A 15,525-nucleotide genomic window follows, 5' to 3' on the forward strand; every position below is an offset into this window, starting at 1 on the left:
GGAAGGGAAGGGAAGAAGGAAAGAAGAGAGAGAGGGCGGTTATACACGTAAATAGATAGATAGATTGATAGATAGACAGATAGAGAAGGAGAAAGGTTTAAGGAAGGGAAGGGAAGAGAAACTGGACTTATATGGAAGGGAAAAGGATGGGAAAGAAGGAAGAAAGGAAGGGAGGAGAAGGAAAAAGGGAGAGAAGAGAGGAAATAGGGAGAAGGGAGGAAAATAGGTTAGTGAAAGAAGAGAGAGAGAGAGAGAGAGAGAGAGAGAGAGAGAGAGAGAGAGAGAGAGAGAGAGAAAGAGAAATTGGAGAAAGATGGAGAGGAAAGGGAAGGGAGAAGAAGGAAGGGGAAGGGAAATGAAGGGAGTAAAGAGGGGAAAAGTAAGAAGGAAGGGGAAGGGAAGGAAGGGGAAGGGAAGGGAAGGGAAGGGAAGGGGAAGGGAAGGGAAGGGAAGGGAAGGAAGGGGAAGGGAAGGAAGGGGAAGGGAAGGGAAGGGAAGGGAAGGGAAGGGAAGGGAAATGAGGAGAGAGAAGGAAATAATAATAATAATAATAATAATAATAATAATAATAATAATAATAATAATAATAATAATAATAATAATAATAATAATAATAATAATAATAATAATAATAATAAGAAGAAGAAGAAGAAGAAGAAGAAGAAGAAGAAGAAGAAGAATAAGAATAAGAATAAGAATAAGAAGAAGAAGAAGAAGGAAAATGTTTTAAATTCATTAATTCAACTTTAAGGACAAGGAGGAATCTTTCTTTCTTCTCTCTCTCTCTCACATAATTAATTTTGCGGCACGGAAGAGATAAACCTGAGAGAGAGAGAGAGAGAGAGAGAGAGAGAGAGAGAGAGAGAGAGAGAGAGAGAGAGAGAGAGAGAGAGAGAGAGAGAGAGAGAGAGAGAGAGAGAGAGAGAGAGAGAGAGAGAGAGAGAGAGAGAGAGAGAGAGAGAGAGAGAGAGAGAGAGAGAGACTGGCGCCAATGTGATCAGAAGACTCTTCTTCCTCCTCCTCCTCCCTCCTTCCTTCCTCCTTCCTCCTTCCCTTCCCCTCCCGATCAATACAGTTTCCCCATGGGCGGCGCCGTTGAAGGGAAGGAGACTGTGGGTAAAGTCCTCCTCCTCCTCCTCCTCCTCCTCCTCCTCTTCTTCATCCTCTTCCTCTTCTATGTCATTTTTTTCTTTCCTTCTCTTCCTCTCTTTGTTCTTCTTTTTCTTTTCTTTTCTATCTTCTTCTTCTTCATCTTCTTCCTCCAACTCTTCTTTTTCTTCTCGTTTTCTTCTTCCTTTCTTTCTTTTCCTCCTTTTTTTCTTCCCTTCCTCCTCCTTCTCCTCCTCCTCTTCTCTTTCTCTTCTTCTGTATCTTCCTCCTCCTCCTCCTCCTCCTCCTCCTCCTTAGCCAGCCACTTTTCCTCGTATAACACCTCCTCCTCCTCCTCCTCCTCCTCCTCCTCCTCCTCCTCTTGATAGCTAAAGAGGGTACGGTGTGAGGAGGAGAAAAGAGGAAGGAAAGAAAGAAAAAAAGATATAGGATTTAATGGAGAGGAAAGAAGGACAGGAAGGAAGGTGAAGGAAGGGAGGGAAGGATATGGGTGATAGGTGAGAGGTAATGGAATGGAAGTAGGGCAAGGAAGGAGGGAAGGAAGGGAGGGGAAGGGAGGAGGAAGAGGGGAAGGGGAGGGAAGGAAGGGAGGAGGAGGAAGAGGGGAAGGAAGGGTGGGTGGAAAGGGGATGGGAGGAGAGGAAGATGAAATAAAGGGAAGGGAAAGGAAAGGAAAGGAAGGGAAGGGAAGGGAAGGGAAGGGAAGGGAAAGGAAGGAAAGAGAAGGTAAGGAAAGGGAAGGGAAGGAAGGGAAAGGAAGGGAAGGGAAGGGAAGAATGAGGAAAGGAAAAGGAAAGGGTGGAAGGAGGACGGAAGAGAAGGAAAGGAAAGGAAGGAAGGAAGGAAAGGATGAGAAGGAAGGAAGGAAGGAAGGAAGGAAAGGAAGGGAAGGAAGGAAGGGAAGGAAGGAAGGAAGGAAGGAAAGGAAGGAAAGGAACGAAAGGAAGAGAAGGAAGGAAAGGAAGAGAAGGGAAGGGAAGGAAGAAGAGTGAAGAAGGGAAGGGAAGGAAAGAGAAGGAAAGAAAAGGAAGAAAATAACAGAGAAATGAAAATAGAGGAAAAAAAGGAGGAAAAAAAAAAGAAAATATGGAAGATGAGATGATGTAAGAGAGAGAGAGAGAGAGAGAGAGAGAGAGAGAGAGAGAGAGAGAGAGAGAGAGAGAGATCACTTTCCTTGGTAATTTGTCAGAGAGTAATTCAACAGAGAGAAGGGGAGGAGGAGGAAGGGAAGGGGAGGAAGGGAAGGGAAGGGGACAGAGAAGGGAAGAAAAATGAATGAAAATGGGAAGTAGAGGGGAAGGGTGGGGAGGGGAGATAAGTGAAGGGGAAGGGAGGGAAGAAGAGGAGGAGGAGGAGGAGGAGGAGGAAGGGAAGGAGATGGATGGAATTATGAATGAAGAGGAAATTGAAAGTGGAAGGGAAGGGAAGGGAAGGGAAAGGAAGGGAGGGAAGGGAAGGGAAGGGAAGGGAAGGGAAGGGAAGGGAAGAGAATGGAAGGGAAGGGAAGAGAATGGAAGGGAAGGGAAGGGAAGGAAGGGAAGGGAAGGGAAGGGGAGGGAAGGGAAGGGAAGGGAAGAGAAGGGAAGGAAAGGGAAGAGAATGGAATGGAATGGAAGGGAAGAGAAGGAAAGGGAAGGGAAGGGAGGGGAGGGGAGGGGAAGGGAATATAAAAGGAGGGGAGGAGAAAAAGAAGAAAGGGGAGAGAAAGAAGGAAAAGGAAAGAAGTGGAAAAAGAGGGAAGGAAGGAAGGAAGGAAAAGAAGGAAAAGAAGAGGAAAAAGAAGGGAAACACATAGAAAAGAAATTTGAGAAGGACTGAAGATGTTTACTCTCTCTCTCTCTCTCTCTCTCTCTCTCATCTTCCACATTTTCTTGTTTTTTCTTCCTTTCTTTCCTCTATTTTAATTTCTCTGATATTTTTCCTTTCTTCCTTCCTTTCCTTCCTCTCCTTCTCCTCCTCTCCACACCCCCCAAACACACGCACTTACACGAAACGAGAAGAAATGGAAATAGAAGTGGAAGGGAAGGGAAGGGAAGAATGAGGAAGGGAAAGGGAAAGGGTGGAAGGGAAGAGAAGGGAAAGGGAGGGAAGGGAAGGAAAGGAAAGGGAAGGAAGGGAAGGGAAGAGAAGGGAAAGGGAGGGAAAGGAAGAATAAGGAAAGGGAAAGGGTGGAAGGGAAAGGAAGGGAAGGGAAGGGAAGGAAGGGAAAGGAAACACACACACACACACACACACACACACACACACACACACACACACACACACACACACACACACCTGATCAACCTCCTTACCTGTTCGTGGACGGAGAAGATGACATCCAGGTCGGCTACGTTGTGCTCCGTTACCTGCTCTTGGTGGAACACACTGATGTCGCCTACCTGACGTCCCTGTGGGTGGGGAGGTGGAGGAGGGAAGGGAGGGAAGGGAGGGAATGGGAGTGGGAAGGGGAAAGGGTTATGGAGGGATGGGAAGGGAAGGTGAATTAGGTGGATTTGAGGTACGGGAAATGAATGGATAGGAATGGGAAGGGAAGGGATAGGATGGGATGGGAAGGGAAGGGATGGGAACGAAAGGGAAGGGAAGGGAAGGGAAAGGGAAGGGAGTGAGGTGGATTTGGGGTACGAGAAAGGAATGGAAAGGAAGGAAGGGAAGGGAAGGGAAAGGATGGGATGGGAAGGGAAAGGAAGGGAAGGGAAAGGGAAGGGAGTGCATGGATTTGGGGTACGGGAAAGGAATGGATTGGGAAGGGAAGGGAAGCAGAGGGAAAGGAAGGGAAGGGAAAGAAGGGGATGGGAAGGGAAGGGAAGAAAACGGAAGGAAAGGAAAGGGAAGGGAAAGGAAAGGGAAGGGAAGGGAAAGGAAGGGAAGGAAAAGAAAGGGAAAGGAAAGGATGGGAAAGGAAGGGAAGGGAAGGGAAGCAGAGAGAAAGGATGGAAAAGGAAGGAAGGGAAGGGGATGGGAAGGGAAGCGAATGGAAGAAAAGAAAGGGAAGTGAAGGAAAATGAAGGGAAGGAAAAGGATGGGAAAGGAAGGGAAGGATAGAGTAAACAAAATGGGAAGGGAAGGGAAAGGAAAAAAAAGGAAGAGAAAAAAAAGGAAAAGGAAGATATATTAATAACACGTCCAGCAAATAATAATAATAATAATAATAATAATAATAATAATAATAATAATAATAATAATAATAATAATAATAATAATCTATCTTACCTCTATTTTGATTTTTATTCGTAGTGGCCCGTCTGGCGCCTTCCCCTTGATGGTCAACTGAAAGATAGTGAGTGAGTGAGTGAGGGAGGGAGTGAGTGAGTGAGTGAGTGAGGGAGGGAGGGAAGGAAAGGAAGAATGTAAGGGAGAGAGGAAGGGAGGATGAGTGAGTGAGTGTGTGTGTGAGTGTGACCCTTCATCTGTTTATCTCTCTCTCTCTCTCTCTCTCTCTCTCTCTCTCTCTCTCTCTCTCTCTCTCTCTCTCTCTCTTATCTCCTAACCTTCCCTCCATCCCTATTCTCTCTCTTATCTCTCTCTATGTCTCCCTTTCCTAACCTAATCATCTCTCTCACACCATTCCCCTGCGCTCTCCTTTCCCTTTCAATCCCCCTTCACACCTGTCCCTCCTTACCTTCAACACCTGGCAGTGGTAGAGAGTGGCATGGACCGTCTCCTGCACCTCCTCGGGCACCTGGTGGAGATAGGTACAGGGCGGGTCACCTCGGTACATGCCTCCGTCTCTCCTGAAGGTGTGTGGATAGGCGCGGCTCCAGAGGGTACGTGTGTGCTCGTCTGAGGTGATGAGTCTGAAGGAGGAGCAGAAGGAGAGGAGGAGGGAGGAATATAGCAAAAAATGGAGATTAGAAAGCAATTGATTGGAGGGAAGAAGAGGGAGAGGGAGAGATATGATAAAGTTAGGGAAGGGAGAGAAAGAGAGGAGAGAAGAGAGAAGGAGGAAGCGAGAGGAAGAGAGAGAAATAAAGCAAAAAAGGGAGATTAGAAAGCAATTGATTGGAGGGAAGAAGAGGGAGAGGGAGAGATATGATAAAGTTAGGGAAGGGAGAGAAAGAGAGCAGAGAAGAGAGAAGGAAAAAGGGAGAGGAGGGAGAAATACAGCAAAAAAGGGAGATTAGAAAGCAATTGATTAGAGGGAAGAAGGAGAGAGAGAGAGATATGATAAAGTTAGGGAAGGGAGAAAAGGAAGAAGGGAGAATAAGGGAAATGATTGGGTTAGGGAAGAAAGGGAGATAAAGAAGAGAAGGGAGAAGAGAAGGAAGGGAGAAAGAGGGAGAAAGAGAAAGGATAAGGAAGAAAGGGAGGATAGAGGGAGGAAGGGAGGGAAAGAGGGTTAAAGGGAGTACAGGGAGAAAGGGAGATAAAAAGGGAGGAAGGGAGGGAAAAAAAAGGGTGAGAGAGAGAGAGAGAGAGAGAGAGAGAGAGAGAGAGAGAGAGAGAGAGAGAGAGAAAATAATTACGTATTTCTTAAAACATTGCAATTATACTTTTCCTAGATGTTAACCTCCTCCTCCTCCTCCTCTTCCTTTTCCTCTTCCTCTTCCTCTTCCTCCTCCTCCTCCTCCTCTTCCTCCTCCTTTCTAGTTCCCATTCATCTCCTCTTCTTCCTCTCCTCCTCAACCTAAATACATATACTTGTTTCCTCCTCCTCCTCCTCCTCCTCCTCCTCCTCCTTCTTCTTCTATCGGTTCTTTTCTCCTCTCCCATCACCAATACCTCCTTCAACCTTCCTTTCATGTCCTCCTCCTCCTCCTCCTCCTCCTCCTCCTCCCTCGTATCTCTTCAACTCTTCCCCATACATCACCTCGTTCTTCCTTCCTTCCTCCTCCTCCTCCTCCTCTTCCTCCTCTCCACCTACCTTGACCCGGGAGTCCTGTCATTCACGGAGTCATCATGAGGCAGAATCTTCCCCAGTAGCGCCTCTGTGTCCCTGTGGTATACCTCGGGGTGCATCTGGGGACGGGGGAGACGGGGGGGGGGTTACAGGTGGGCAGACAGGTGAGAGAGAAGGGAGAGAAGACAGAGAACACCTAATCACCAATCGCATCATTACAAATCCTTCTTACTACTTTCCAATCCCCTCAACAGTATTGCCAACGAGTTTTAGGTTAGGTTAGGTTAGGTTAGGTTACTTACAAATCACTTTACCTACTTACCAATCCTTCTAACTACTTTCCAATCCCTCCAACATCAGTGCCAACGAGTGCCAACCATTAGGTGACTTACAAATCACTATCTACTGCTCCAATCTACTTACCAATCCTTCTAACTACTTCACTTACAATGCCTCCAATAATTCACTGCATCTTCTTAACTACCACAAATTTCTTACTCTACTACACCAACTACTTCCCAATCCCCTCAACATCAGTGCCAACGAGTGCCTAACGTGTGACAAACCTATACTTTCCAATCACTTACAATGCCTCCACTTCTAACTACTTACCAACTTTTTAACCCTCCAATCCCTCCAACATCAGTGCCAACGAGTGCCTAACGTGTGACAAACCTATACTTTCCAATCACTTACAATGCCTCCACCCTACTTACCAATCCTTCGAAACTACTTACAGATACTCCTAACTCTCCCTTGACCCCCCTATTAGCTACCAAACTCCACCAACCGCACCCCTCTAGCCCACTCGAATCAACCGCAATCAACCACAACCTACCAACATCTCCCACAGAAAACTCTTCAGTGATTAGGTGTTCTGATATCAATTCCTTCAGCATTTTAGTATTTCTTCCTAACTTTCCCCCCAAACAGCAGTGCCAAGGAGTGCCTACCATATGTGTGTGCCAGAGGAGGTCCATATCATAGCATGGCACCAGAAAGTGGGTTGGGTGGACCTTCTTCAGGGCCAGGAAACGTCTGTACCGCCACTCAGCTCGCGTTAGAAAGCCCTTGTGGCTGTAGTGTGGGAGGGACACCTGGAAAAAGAAGGAGGAGGAAAGAAAAGGAAAAAAGAAGGGAAAAAAGGGAAAAAGAAGGGAAAAAGAAGGGAAAAGAAGGGAAAAAGGGAAAAAGGAAAAGAAGGAAAAAAGAAGGGAAAAAGGGAAAAAGAAGGGAAAAAGAAGGGAAGAAGAAGGGGAAAAGGGAAAAGGAAAAAAGGAAAAAAGGAGGGAAAAAGAAGGGAAAAAGAAGGGAAAAAGGAAAAAAGGGAAAAAGAAGGGAAAAAGAAGGGAAAAAGAAGGGAAAAAGAAGGGAAAAAGGGAAAAAGGAAAAAAGAAGGGAAAAAAGGAAAAAAGAAGGGAAAAAGAAGGGAAAAAGAAGGAAAAAAGAAGGGAAAAAGAAGGGAAAAAGAAGGGAAAAAGGAGGAAAAAATGAAAAAGAAGGGAAAAGGAAAAGAAGGAAAAGGAAAAGAAGGAAAAGGAAAAGAAGGAAAAGAAGGAAAAGGAAAAGAAGGGAAAAAGGAAAAAAGAAGGGAAAAAGGAAAAAAAAGGAAAAAGAAGGGAAAAAGGAAAAAAAAGAAAAAAAGGAAAAAAGAAAAAAGAAAATTAGTTGTGAAAATAAAAGAAAGAAGAAAAAGGAGGAAAAAAGGAGGAAAAAGAAAGGAAAAGAGGAAAAAAAAGGAAAATAAGAAAAAAAGGAAAAAAAATAGCAGTGAAAAAAAAAGAAATAAGAAAAAGAAGAAAAAAAGGAGGAGAAAAAGAAGGAAAGAAAGAAAGAAAAAAGGAAAAAAAAGAAAATTAGTATAGTGAAAAAACAAAGAAAAAAGAAGGAAAAAAGGAAAGAAAATAAAAAAAGGAAAAAAAGAAGGAAAAAGGGAAAAATAGAAAATTAAAATAGCAAAAAACAAAACAAAGAATAAAAACAAAAGAAAAAAGAAACAATAAAATACGAAAAGAATAAAAATCTTTCAACTATATACACACACATTTCAAGAAGTAGCAATTAACAACAAACAAACAAACAAACAAACAAACAAAACAACACAGGTAAACAAACTCATTAACACACAAACTCACCTGATAATAAAACGCTCCTTGTCTCTCAATAGCGGATTTTAGGTCATACGATATCTTGGACCCAGTAATAGTAGATGTAGTAGTAGGAGTAGAAGTAGAAGTAGGGTCCGTTTCAGCAGTAGTAGTATCAGTAGTAGTAGTAGTAGTAGTAGTAGTAGTAGTAGTAGTAGTAGTAGTGGTAATGGTCGAGTCTTCCACTTCCCAAGGTTCATCTGGGTACCTCTCCATCCATAGAATTCTTCCTCTTCTTCTCGCCTCCTCCATACTCTGTTACGAGGGGAAAAAGAGGAGGAGGAGGAGGAGGAGGAGGAGGAGGAGGAGGGTTAATCATGTGTTTTTGAGGAGGAGGAGGAGGAGGAGAAGAGAGAAATTCACAGAAGACGAAATTGAGACGAGAAAAGTGTGTCAAGAAAAAGAAGAAGAAGAAGAAGAAGAGAAAAACAAATGAGTAAGAAAAGATAGAGGAGGAGGAGGAGGAGGAAGAGAAGAAGAAGAAGAAGAAGAAGAAGAAGAAGAAGAAGAAGAAGAAGAAGAAGAAGAAGAAGAAGAAGAAGAAGAAGAAGAAGAAGAAGAAGAAGAAGAAGAAGAAGAAGAAGAAGAAGAAGAAGAAGAAGAAGAAGAAGAAGAAGAAGAAGAAGAAGAAGAAGAAGAAGAAGAAGAAGAAGAAGAAGAAGAAGAAGAAGAAGAAGAAGAAGAAGAAGAAGAAGAAGAAGAAGAAGAAGAAGAAGAAGAAGAAGAAGAAGAAGAAGAAGAAGAAGAAGAAGAAGAAGAAGAAGAAGAAGAAGAAGAAGAAGAAGAAAAAATAAATGAGTAGGAAAAGATAAAGGAGGAGGAGGAGGAGGAGGAGGAGGAGGAGGAAGAGGAAGAGGAGGAGGAGAAGAAGAAGAAAAAAAGAAAAGAAGGAAATATTTGTGAAAGGTCAAGAGGAATTAAAACAAAAAAAGTATGTGTGTGTGTGTGTGTGTGTGTGTGTGTGTGTGTGTGTGTGTGTGTGTGTGTGTGTGTGTGTGTGTGTGTGTGTGTGTGTGTGTGTGTGTGTGTGTGTGTGTGTGTTTAGTCCACTTGACATTAATCACGGCAGATCTCTCTCTCTCATTTTTCCTTCTTTATTACATATTTTAACGTCTTATATATTTAGAGAGAGAGAGAGAGAGAGAGAGAGAGAGAGAGAGAGAGAGAGAGAGAGAGAGAGAGAGAGAGAGAGAGAGAGAGAGAGAGAGAGAGAGAGAGAGAGAGAGAGAGAGAGAGAGAGAGAGAGAGAGAGAGAGAGAGACCATACCACTAACAAGATTACAAAAGATGGAAAAAAGTTAATAAAGAAGGATAGGAAGAAAAAAACGAGAGAGAGAGAGAGAGAGAGAGAGAGAGAGAGAGAGAGAGAGAGAGAGAGAGAGAGAGAGAGAGAGTCCATAACACTAACAGGATCAGAACAGCTAACAGCGTCATCGGTTAAAAGATTACAAGATTACCTTACCTAAATTACCTTATATGGGGAGGGAGGGGAGGGAAAGGGAGGGGAGAGAAAGAGGGAAGGAGAGAAGGGGAAGGGGAGGGAAGGAAAGTGAGACAAATGTGGAGTAGGACACACTCTCTCTCTCTCTCTTTAATGGGTTTCTCTCACTCTGTCTCTATTACGTCGTTTTCCACTCCTTCCTTTTATCTCATTCATTCTCCTTTCCTCTTCCTCCTCCTCCTCCTCCTCCTCCTCCTCCTCTTCCCTTATCTCCTCTTCTCATTTCTCCCTTTGTTCTTCTCTCAACTCTTCCCCTCTCCCTCTCCCTTGTCCTCCTTTCCTCTCCTCTCATTTCCCTTCCCTTCTCTTCTACCACGAAACCATCCTTCATGTTTACAGACCTATCTGTTTACATCTCAGAACACCTGTTTACACATTACGTATTTCCCACCTTCCTCCACCCCTTTCTGGCTACCCCTTACCTTCTCTCCCCCTCGTGTCATCCCCTTTCTTTACCTTATACTTTCTTCCTCTTTTCACCCCCTTCCTTACCCTCTTCCTCCCCACAGCTTCCTCCCATTCTAGCTACCTTACCTTCCCTCCCCCCTCGTGTCATCCCCTTTCTTTACCTTACACTTTCTTCCTCTTTTCACCCCCTTCCTTACCCTCTTCCTCCCCATAGCTTCCTCCCATTCTAGCTACCTTACCTTCCCTCCCCCCTTTCTTTCCCTTACATTCCCTTGCCCCCTTCCTTCATCCCCTATCTACATTTTTTTATACCGCCGGTCGACCGGGAGCATCCCCGATATTTTTGAAAATTTTGAAATTGACCGGCTGTGGTCGGCTGCGTCTACGGTCATCAGGATTGACCGGGGGTGCACCGGTGGTTTGCCGCCGATCATCCCCGATCTTACCGCCTACCTCACCCCCTTTTACCCCCAAACCTTATCCTATTCCCCCCTCCCTGACACCCATTTTACCATCCCATCACCCTACCTCACCCCCTCTACCCCTTCCCTTCACCCCCTTCGTGGCTATATACCTTATCAGCAACCAGTCTGTGCGGCACCATCCTGCCCACCACGGCCTCGCAGTCGCCGCGGTAGTGCTGCGGCGCCAGCATGTGCACCAGCCAGACCCAGTGCACGTCCAGGGGCGGAAGGCATAGCTTGGGCTCCTTCGCGCTGCCCGCCGCCAGGGGGAGCCAGCACCGCTCGTACCTAGGGGGGGGGGGAAGGAATGATTTTTACATAGATATTCAGACAACAGAAAGAGACATAGATTTTGACGTAGATTTATATAGATATTTAGACCATAGAAAGAAATAAAAAGACAGATTTCTACGTAGATATTCAGTCCAGAGAGAGAGAGAGAGAGAGAGAGAGAGAGAGAGAGAGAGAGAGAGAGAGAGAGAGAGAGAGAGAGAGAGAGAGAGAGAGAGAGAGAGAGAGAGAGAGAGAGAGATTCAGGGTTGTATTGTTTATTTATATACGTGGTGGATGGGATGACGAGGTGAAAGTAGTAGTAGTAGTAGTAGTAGTAGTAGTAGTAATAGTAGTAGTAAAGGAAAATAACAGGAAATAGAAATCCTAAAAGAAGATACAACACTAAAATTATTTAGGAAAAAAAAAACGAAGAAAAAAAACGAAGAAAAAACGAAGAAAAAACGAAGAAAAACGAAGAAAAAAAAAGAAGAAAAATAAACGAAGAAAAAACGAAGAAAAAACGAAAAAAACGAAGAAAAAAGAAAAAAACGAAGAAAAACATCAAACATCACATTCACTTTTACCTGTTGATGTCATTGTTTACCTCACACACCTGTCCGCCTGGCAATACACACACACACACACACACACACACACACACACACACACACACACACACACACACACATCGACGCATGTACTGATATATTTTACACGCACGCACGCATGCACTCTCTTATCCAAATTAATATTACCACGCTGAGAGAGAGAGAGAGAGAGAGAGAGAGAGAGAGAGAGAGAGAGAGAGAGAGAGAGAGAGAGAGAGAGAGAGAGAGAGAGAGAGAAGGTAAAGTGGGAGAAATAATGAGAAAAAACACAAAAAAATAGAAGAAAATTATATGTTTGTACCAGAGAGGAGGAGGAGGAGGAGGAGGAGGAGGAAGAGAAACAACTCACCTCAAAATGGCTCTCTCGACCAGCTCTCCCTTGTACAACCTTCCATGACTTTCCACACGGCCCAGGAAACTCAGCAACCTCTTCGCTGCTCGTATCAAATTCACCCCAATCCGCACCGCTCTTGGCCTTACTCTCTCAGGGCCCTCATCTCCCTCCGTAGGCCTTGTTTCAGACGCCCAGCGCACCCTCTGAGCCTTCTTCGGGGCCATGGTAGGAGAGTAGGGCGGGAGGTCGCGTTCCGTCGAGGCATGAGGGAAGGCGCTATCCGTGGTGTCAGAATTCATGTCCTCGTATCTCGGTAATTCTTGGGGTAGGTGACGTTGTGGTGATGTCTGCGTGCTTGGTGTGGTCCCCCCTACATCCTCCTCCTCTGCTATCGGGGCACTAGGCAAGGGAAGGTGCTGGAGAGTTGGGGAAGGAGGGAGAGTTGGGGCGGAAGGAACAGGGAGAGACGCTGGGTCCTCCTCCGTTTTCTCCCCGTTTGCTTGAGTCCCCCCTTCGAGCATGAGGTTCGGTGGGGGTGAGGGGTGTGCTGGGGTTATGAGGAGGGAATGGGGAGGGGAAGGGGTTGCTTGGGGAATGGAGAAGTGATGGGGAGAAGACTGGGGAGTGGGGATGCGACGGGAGGGGCTGGAAGAGGGATTTTCATGGGGTACTGAACCATTTTGTGGAGGGGTGTGAGGTGGAGTAGAGTGACGGGCGGGGGAAGAAGTGGGGATGGGTCGGGTTGGGGAGGCATTGGGGTGGGGAATGGAGGCCTGGGGGTGACGGGAGGGGGAGGATGAGGACGTGGGTGGGATTGGGGAGGGGTCCGTGGGTGTGGGTGCTATGGGGGGGTGGGAAGATGCCCCCCCACTCTCCCCTGTTCCTTCCATGGTTCCTGGGTGACCATCTACTGCGCGCTGTAAGAAAGAGAAGAGAAAATTAACTTAAAAGAGGAAAATACAGCCCTTCTATCCCTTCCTATGTCCCTTACTTTTCCCTTCCCTTCCATTAATTTCCCTTCTTCTCCCATCCTCTTTCATTTTTATTAAGAGACGAAGAAAGGAAAGGAAAGGAGAGGAAGGAAAAGAAGAGGTAAGAGAAAAAGAATAAAGGATGAAAATAAAGAGAAAGAAAGGAAAAGAAAGGAGAGGAAAAGGAAAAGGAAAGGAATGGAAAGTAAAAAAAAATGCTTAAGAGTAGGTTCAGATATACTCCTTACTACGCACAAGAGAAAAAGAAAAAAAGAAAAAAGAAAAAAAAGAAAAAAAATGAAAGGAAAGGAAAAGGAAAGGAACGGGAAAGTAAAAAGGAATCAAAGTAGTAGGTTCTAATACTCCTTCTTACCTCCCACTCTCCTTTGTTTGGGGTTTTCCTGATGGCCTCAACGCCTTCAAGAACACAAACAGATGACCTCACCGACTTCCCGTCCCTGCTACGTCAAGTGGGTTCCGATTCCTTTAGAGGCGATGTGCGTTCTGGGAGAAGAGAATACGAATACCTTACTGTTTAGAAGCCTTGAGGGAGGGAGAGATTGACCATTACACAGCACTTTTTATCTGTCTGTCTGTCTGTCTGTCTGTGGTCGGTATCATAAGACATTTTTGCTTCTCACACCAGTATTTCTAAAGGTCAAAGAGGGGATCAGTCGGGTTCTAATGAGCGTTTCTTTAGGTTCACGGTATAGAATAAGGGTCACACTACCACCAGGGTCATAAAACTACTCCTGGAAATGCCCCAAAAATCATACGAAAGCCTTGTCAAATAGGTGTTTCTTTAGGGGTGGGTTTCATCAAAGTTCCCAAGTCCTTGGAAGTGTGCTCAAGGAGTCCCAAGCGTACGAGAAACCTTGGGCATGTTTCACGAAAGCTCCCAAGCCTTGGAACTCTGCCATCTCGCTCGCCGCCTTGGGAGGCCTTGCGGGGTCTCCCAAGTGCTCCCAAGGAAGGTTCCAAGCGTCAGACTGTAAACATGGCAGCCCGTGAACAACCCCGCCAGCACCCCAAGGAATTTTCGCCCGAGAAGGGACATCTTTAATGAGTACGATGACACCGAGTTCAAGAAGAGGTACAGGGTGGATCGTGCTGGCCTGTTGTTCGTCACTGACTTGGTGCAACACGTGATTGACAACAGGACTGAGAGGAGCCGTGCGGTCACAGCGGAGCTGAAAGTGGCGTTGACTCTGCGATACCTCGCCACCGGGAAAATGCAGTCGTGCAGCGCAGATGACTTTGGAGTTTCCCGGGCCACAGTCAGCAGAATCATCACCCAGACCGTGGATGCTCTCGTGACACAAGAGAATATGAGGCGGTTCATGGGGTTCCTTTTAAACCGGGGGGAGCAGCAGAGAATGAAGACGGAGTTTGCCGATATTGCTGGTTTTCCTGGTGTGGTGGGTGCTGTTGATGGCACCCACGTAAGAATAGTGGCCCCACATGAGCATGAAAAAGTGTACGTCAACCGCAATAACTACCACACCATCAATGTGCAAGTGTTATTTGATGCACAGTATAAGCTGCGGGCCATGGCGGCGAGATGGTCTACTCACGACTCACTAAATGTTTGTTTACACCGTGGTGCCGTTGAAGATACAGACGGAACAAAAATACGTGCACATATTCCTTACAATGAAGATGCTATCGCTGTATTTCAACTAAACATCAATTGTTTATATTTATAATTCCATAATTATACATAAGAAGTGTAATTTAGGTTAATTAAAGACATATTAGACGTCAAAGCGACGCGGAAGATTGGCAACGATGATTTCTCCCAAGACCGCCCCCAATCCTACTTGGTGATGAAACACGCCCAAGAAATTCTCCCAACTGCGCGTGACGTCACCACGCTTGGGAGAGCACTATGATGAAACCCTCCTGGAAATGCCCCAAAAAATCATACGAAAGCCTTGTCAAATATGTGTTTCTTTAGGTTCACGGTATAGAAGAAGGGTCACACTACCACCAGGGTCATAAAACTACTCCTGGAAATGCCCAAAAAAATCATACGAAAGCCTTGTCAAATATGTGAACTTGGGTGACGAAAAGTTTAGTAATACAGAACTTAAGTGTATGTGTGTGGGGTGGGGGGTGGGGGGGGGTCTTGGGAATCGAGTACCTTCATTTTATCTGAGTTCCACCACCACCACCATCACCACCACCACCACCACCACCGATAATCACGTACTAAATAACACTGATAAGAGATAATTGCGAAGGTTTATTTAGGTGAGAAGTGATAGGTAATTAGCTCTTAATCTACCTGAATCTACCTGGCGTAATATGAGTGTGTGGTAATTACAGGTGAATGATGAGGAAGATAAAGAAGAAGAAGAAGAAGAAGAAGGAGGAGGAAAAAAAGAACAAGAACAAGGAGAACAAGAACAAGAACAGAAAGAAGAAGAAAAGGAAGAAAGAAAAGAAGATCAAGAAGAACAACAACAACAACAGGAAGAAGAAAAGGAAATAAAGGAGAAAAAAGGAAGTGAAGGAAAATTAGAAGAATGAAACAAAAGGATTAAAGGAGGAAATCAAAGAAAATATATATAAGAAAAGAAAATAAAGAAAGAATAAATAAAAAAAGGAAAAAAAAGCCTGAAACGTCACCCAGAACAGAAGATTAAAATAACTCACACAAATAATAAGTATAAAAAAAAACTCGCCTTACATAAGCCCTCCCTCAAATACTTACTCCATCTATAGCCTACTAACGAGATAATTGCCTTCCGCTGGTAATTACACACTTTAAAACTCCTGCTGATCTCATACGTGTGTTCCTAATTAAGTTGTTATAGAGTTTTGTTAAGAGTGTGTTGTCTGAATTTACTTTAGTGTGGGTTAGTTT

At 44.9% G+C, this 15,525-nt stretch overlaps 1 protein-coding gene across 43 annotated transcripts in view; it reads right to left on the bottom strand.

Moving 5' to 3' along the window:
- Positions 1-15,525, bottom strand: part of LOC126983668 (uncharacterized) — a 30,357-nt gene that overhangs the window by 10,633 nt on the left and 4,199 nt on the right. For all 43 annotated transcript variants that reach the window (XM_050836609.1, XM_050836607.1, XM_050836604.1 and 40 more), the window contains exons 2-10: positions 13,030-13,160; positions 11,701-12,602; positions 10,581-10,758; positions 8,086-8,352; positions 6,904-7,047; positions 5,975-6,069; positions 4,733-4,907; positions 4,324-4,380; positions 3,405-3,500 (exon numbers count right to left, since the gene is read on the bottom strand). In XM_050836609.1, coding sequence (XP_050692566.1) covers positions 3,405-3,500; positions 4,324-4,380; positions 4,733-4,907; positions 5,975-6,069; positions 6,904-7,047; positions 8,086-8,352; positions 10,581-10,758; positions 11,701-12,575 — 1,887 coding nt within the window. In that variant the 5' untranslated portion in view covers positions 12,576-12,602; positions 13,030-13,160. The remainder of the gene's footprint in view (positions 1-3,404; positions 3,501-4,323; positions 4,381-4,732; positions 4,908-5,974; positions 6,070-6,903; positions 7,048-8,085; positions 8,353-10,580; positions 10,759-11,700; positions 12,603-13,029; positions 13,161-15,525) is intronic.

The sequence above is a fragment of the Eriocheir sinensis genome, chromosome 54, assembly GCF_024679095.1.
Source record: "Eriocheir sinensis breed Jianghai 21 chromosome 54, ASM2467909v1, whole genome shotgun sequence".
NCBI lineage: Eukaryota > Metazoa > Arthropoda > Malacostraca > Decapoda > Varunidae > Eriocheir > Eriocheir sinensis.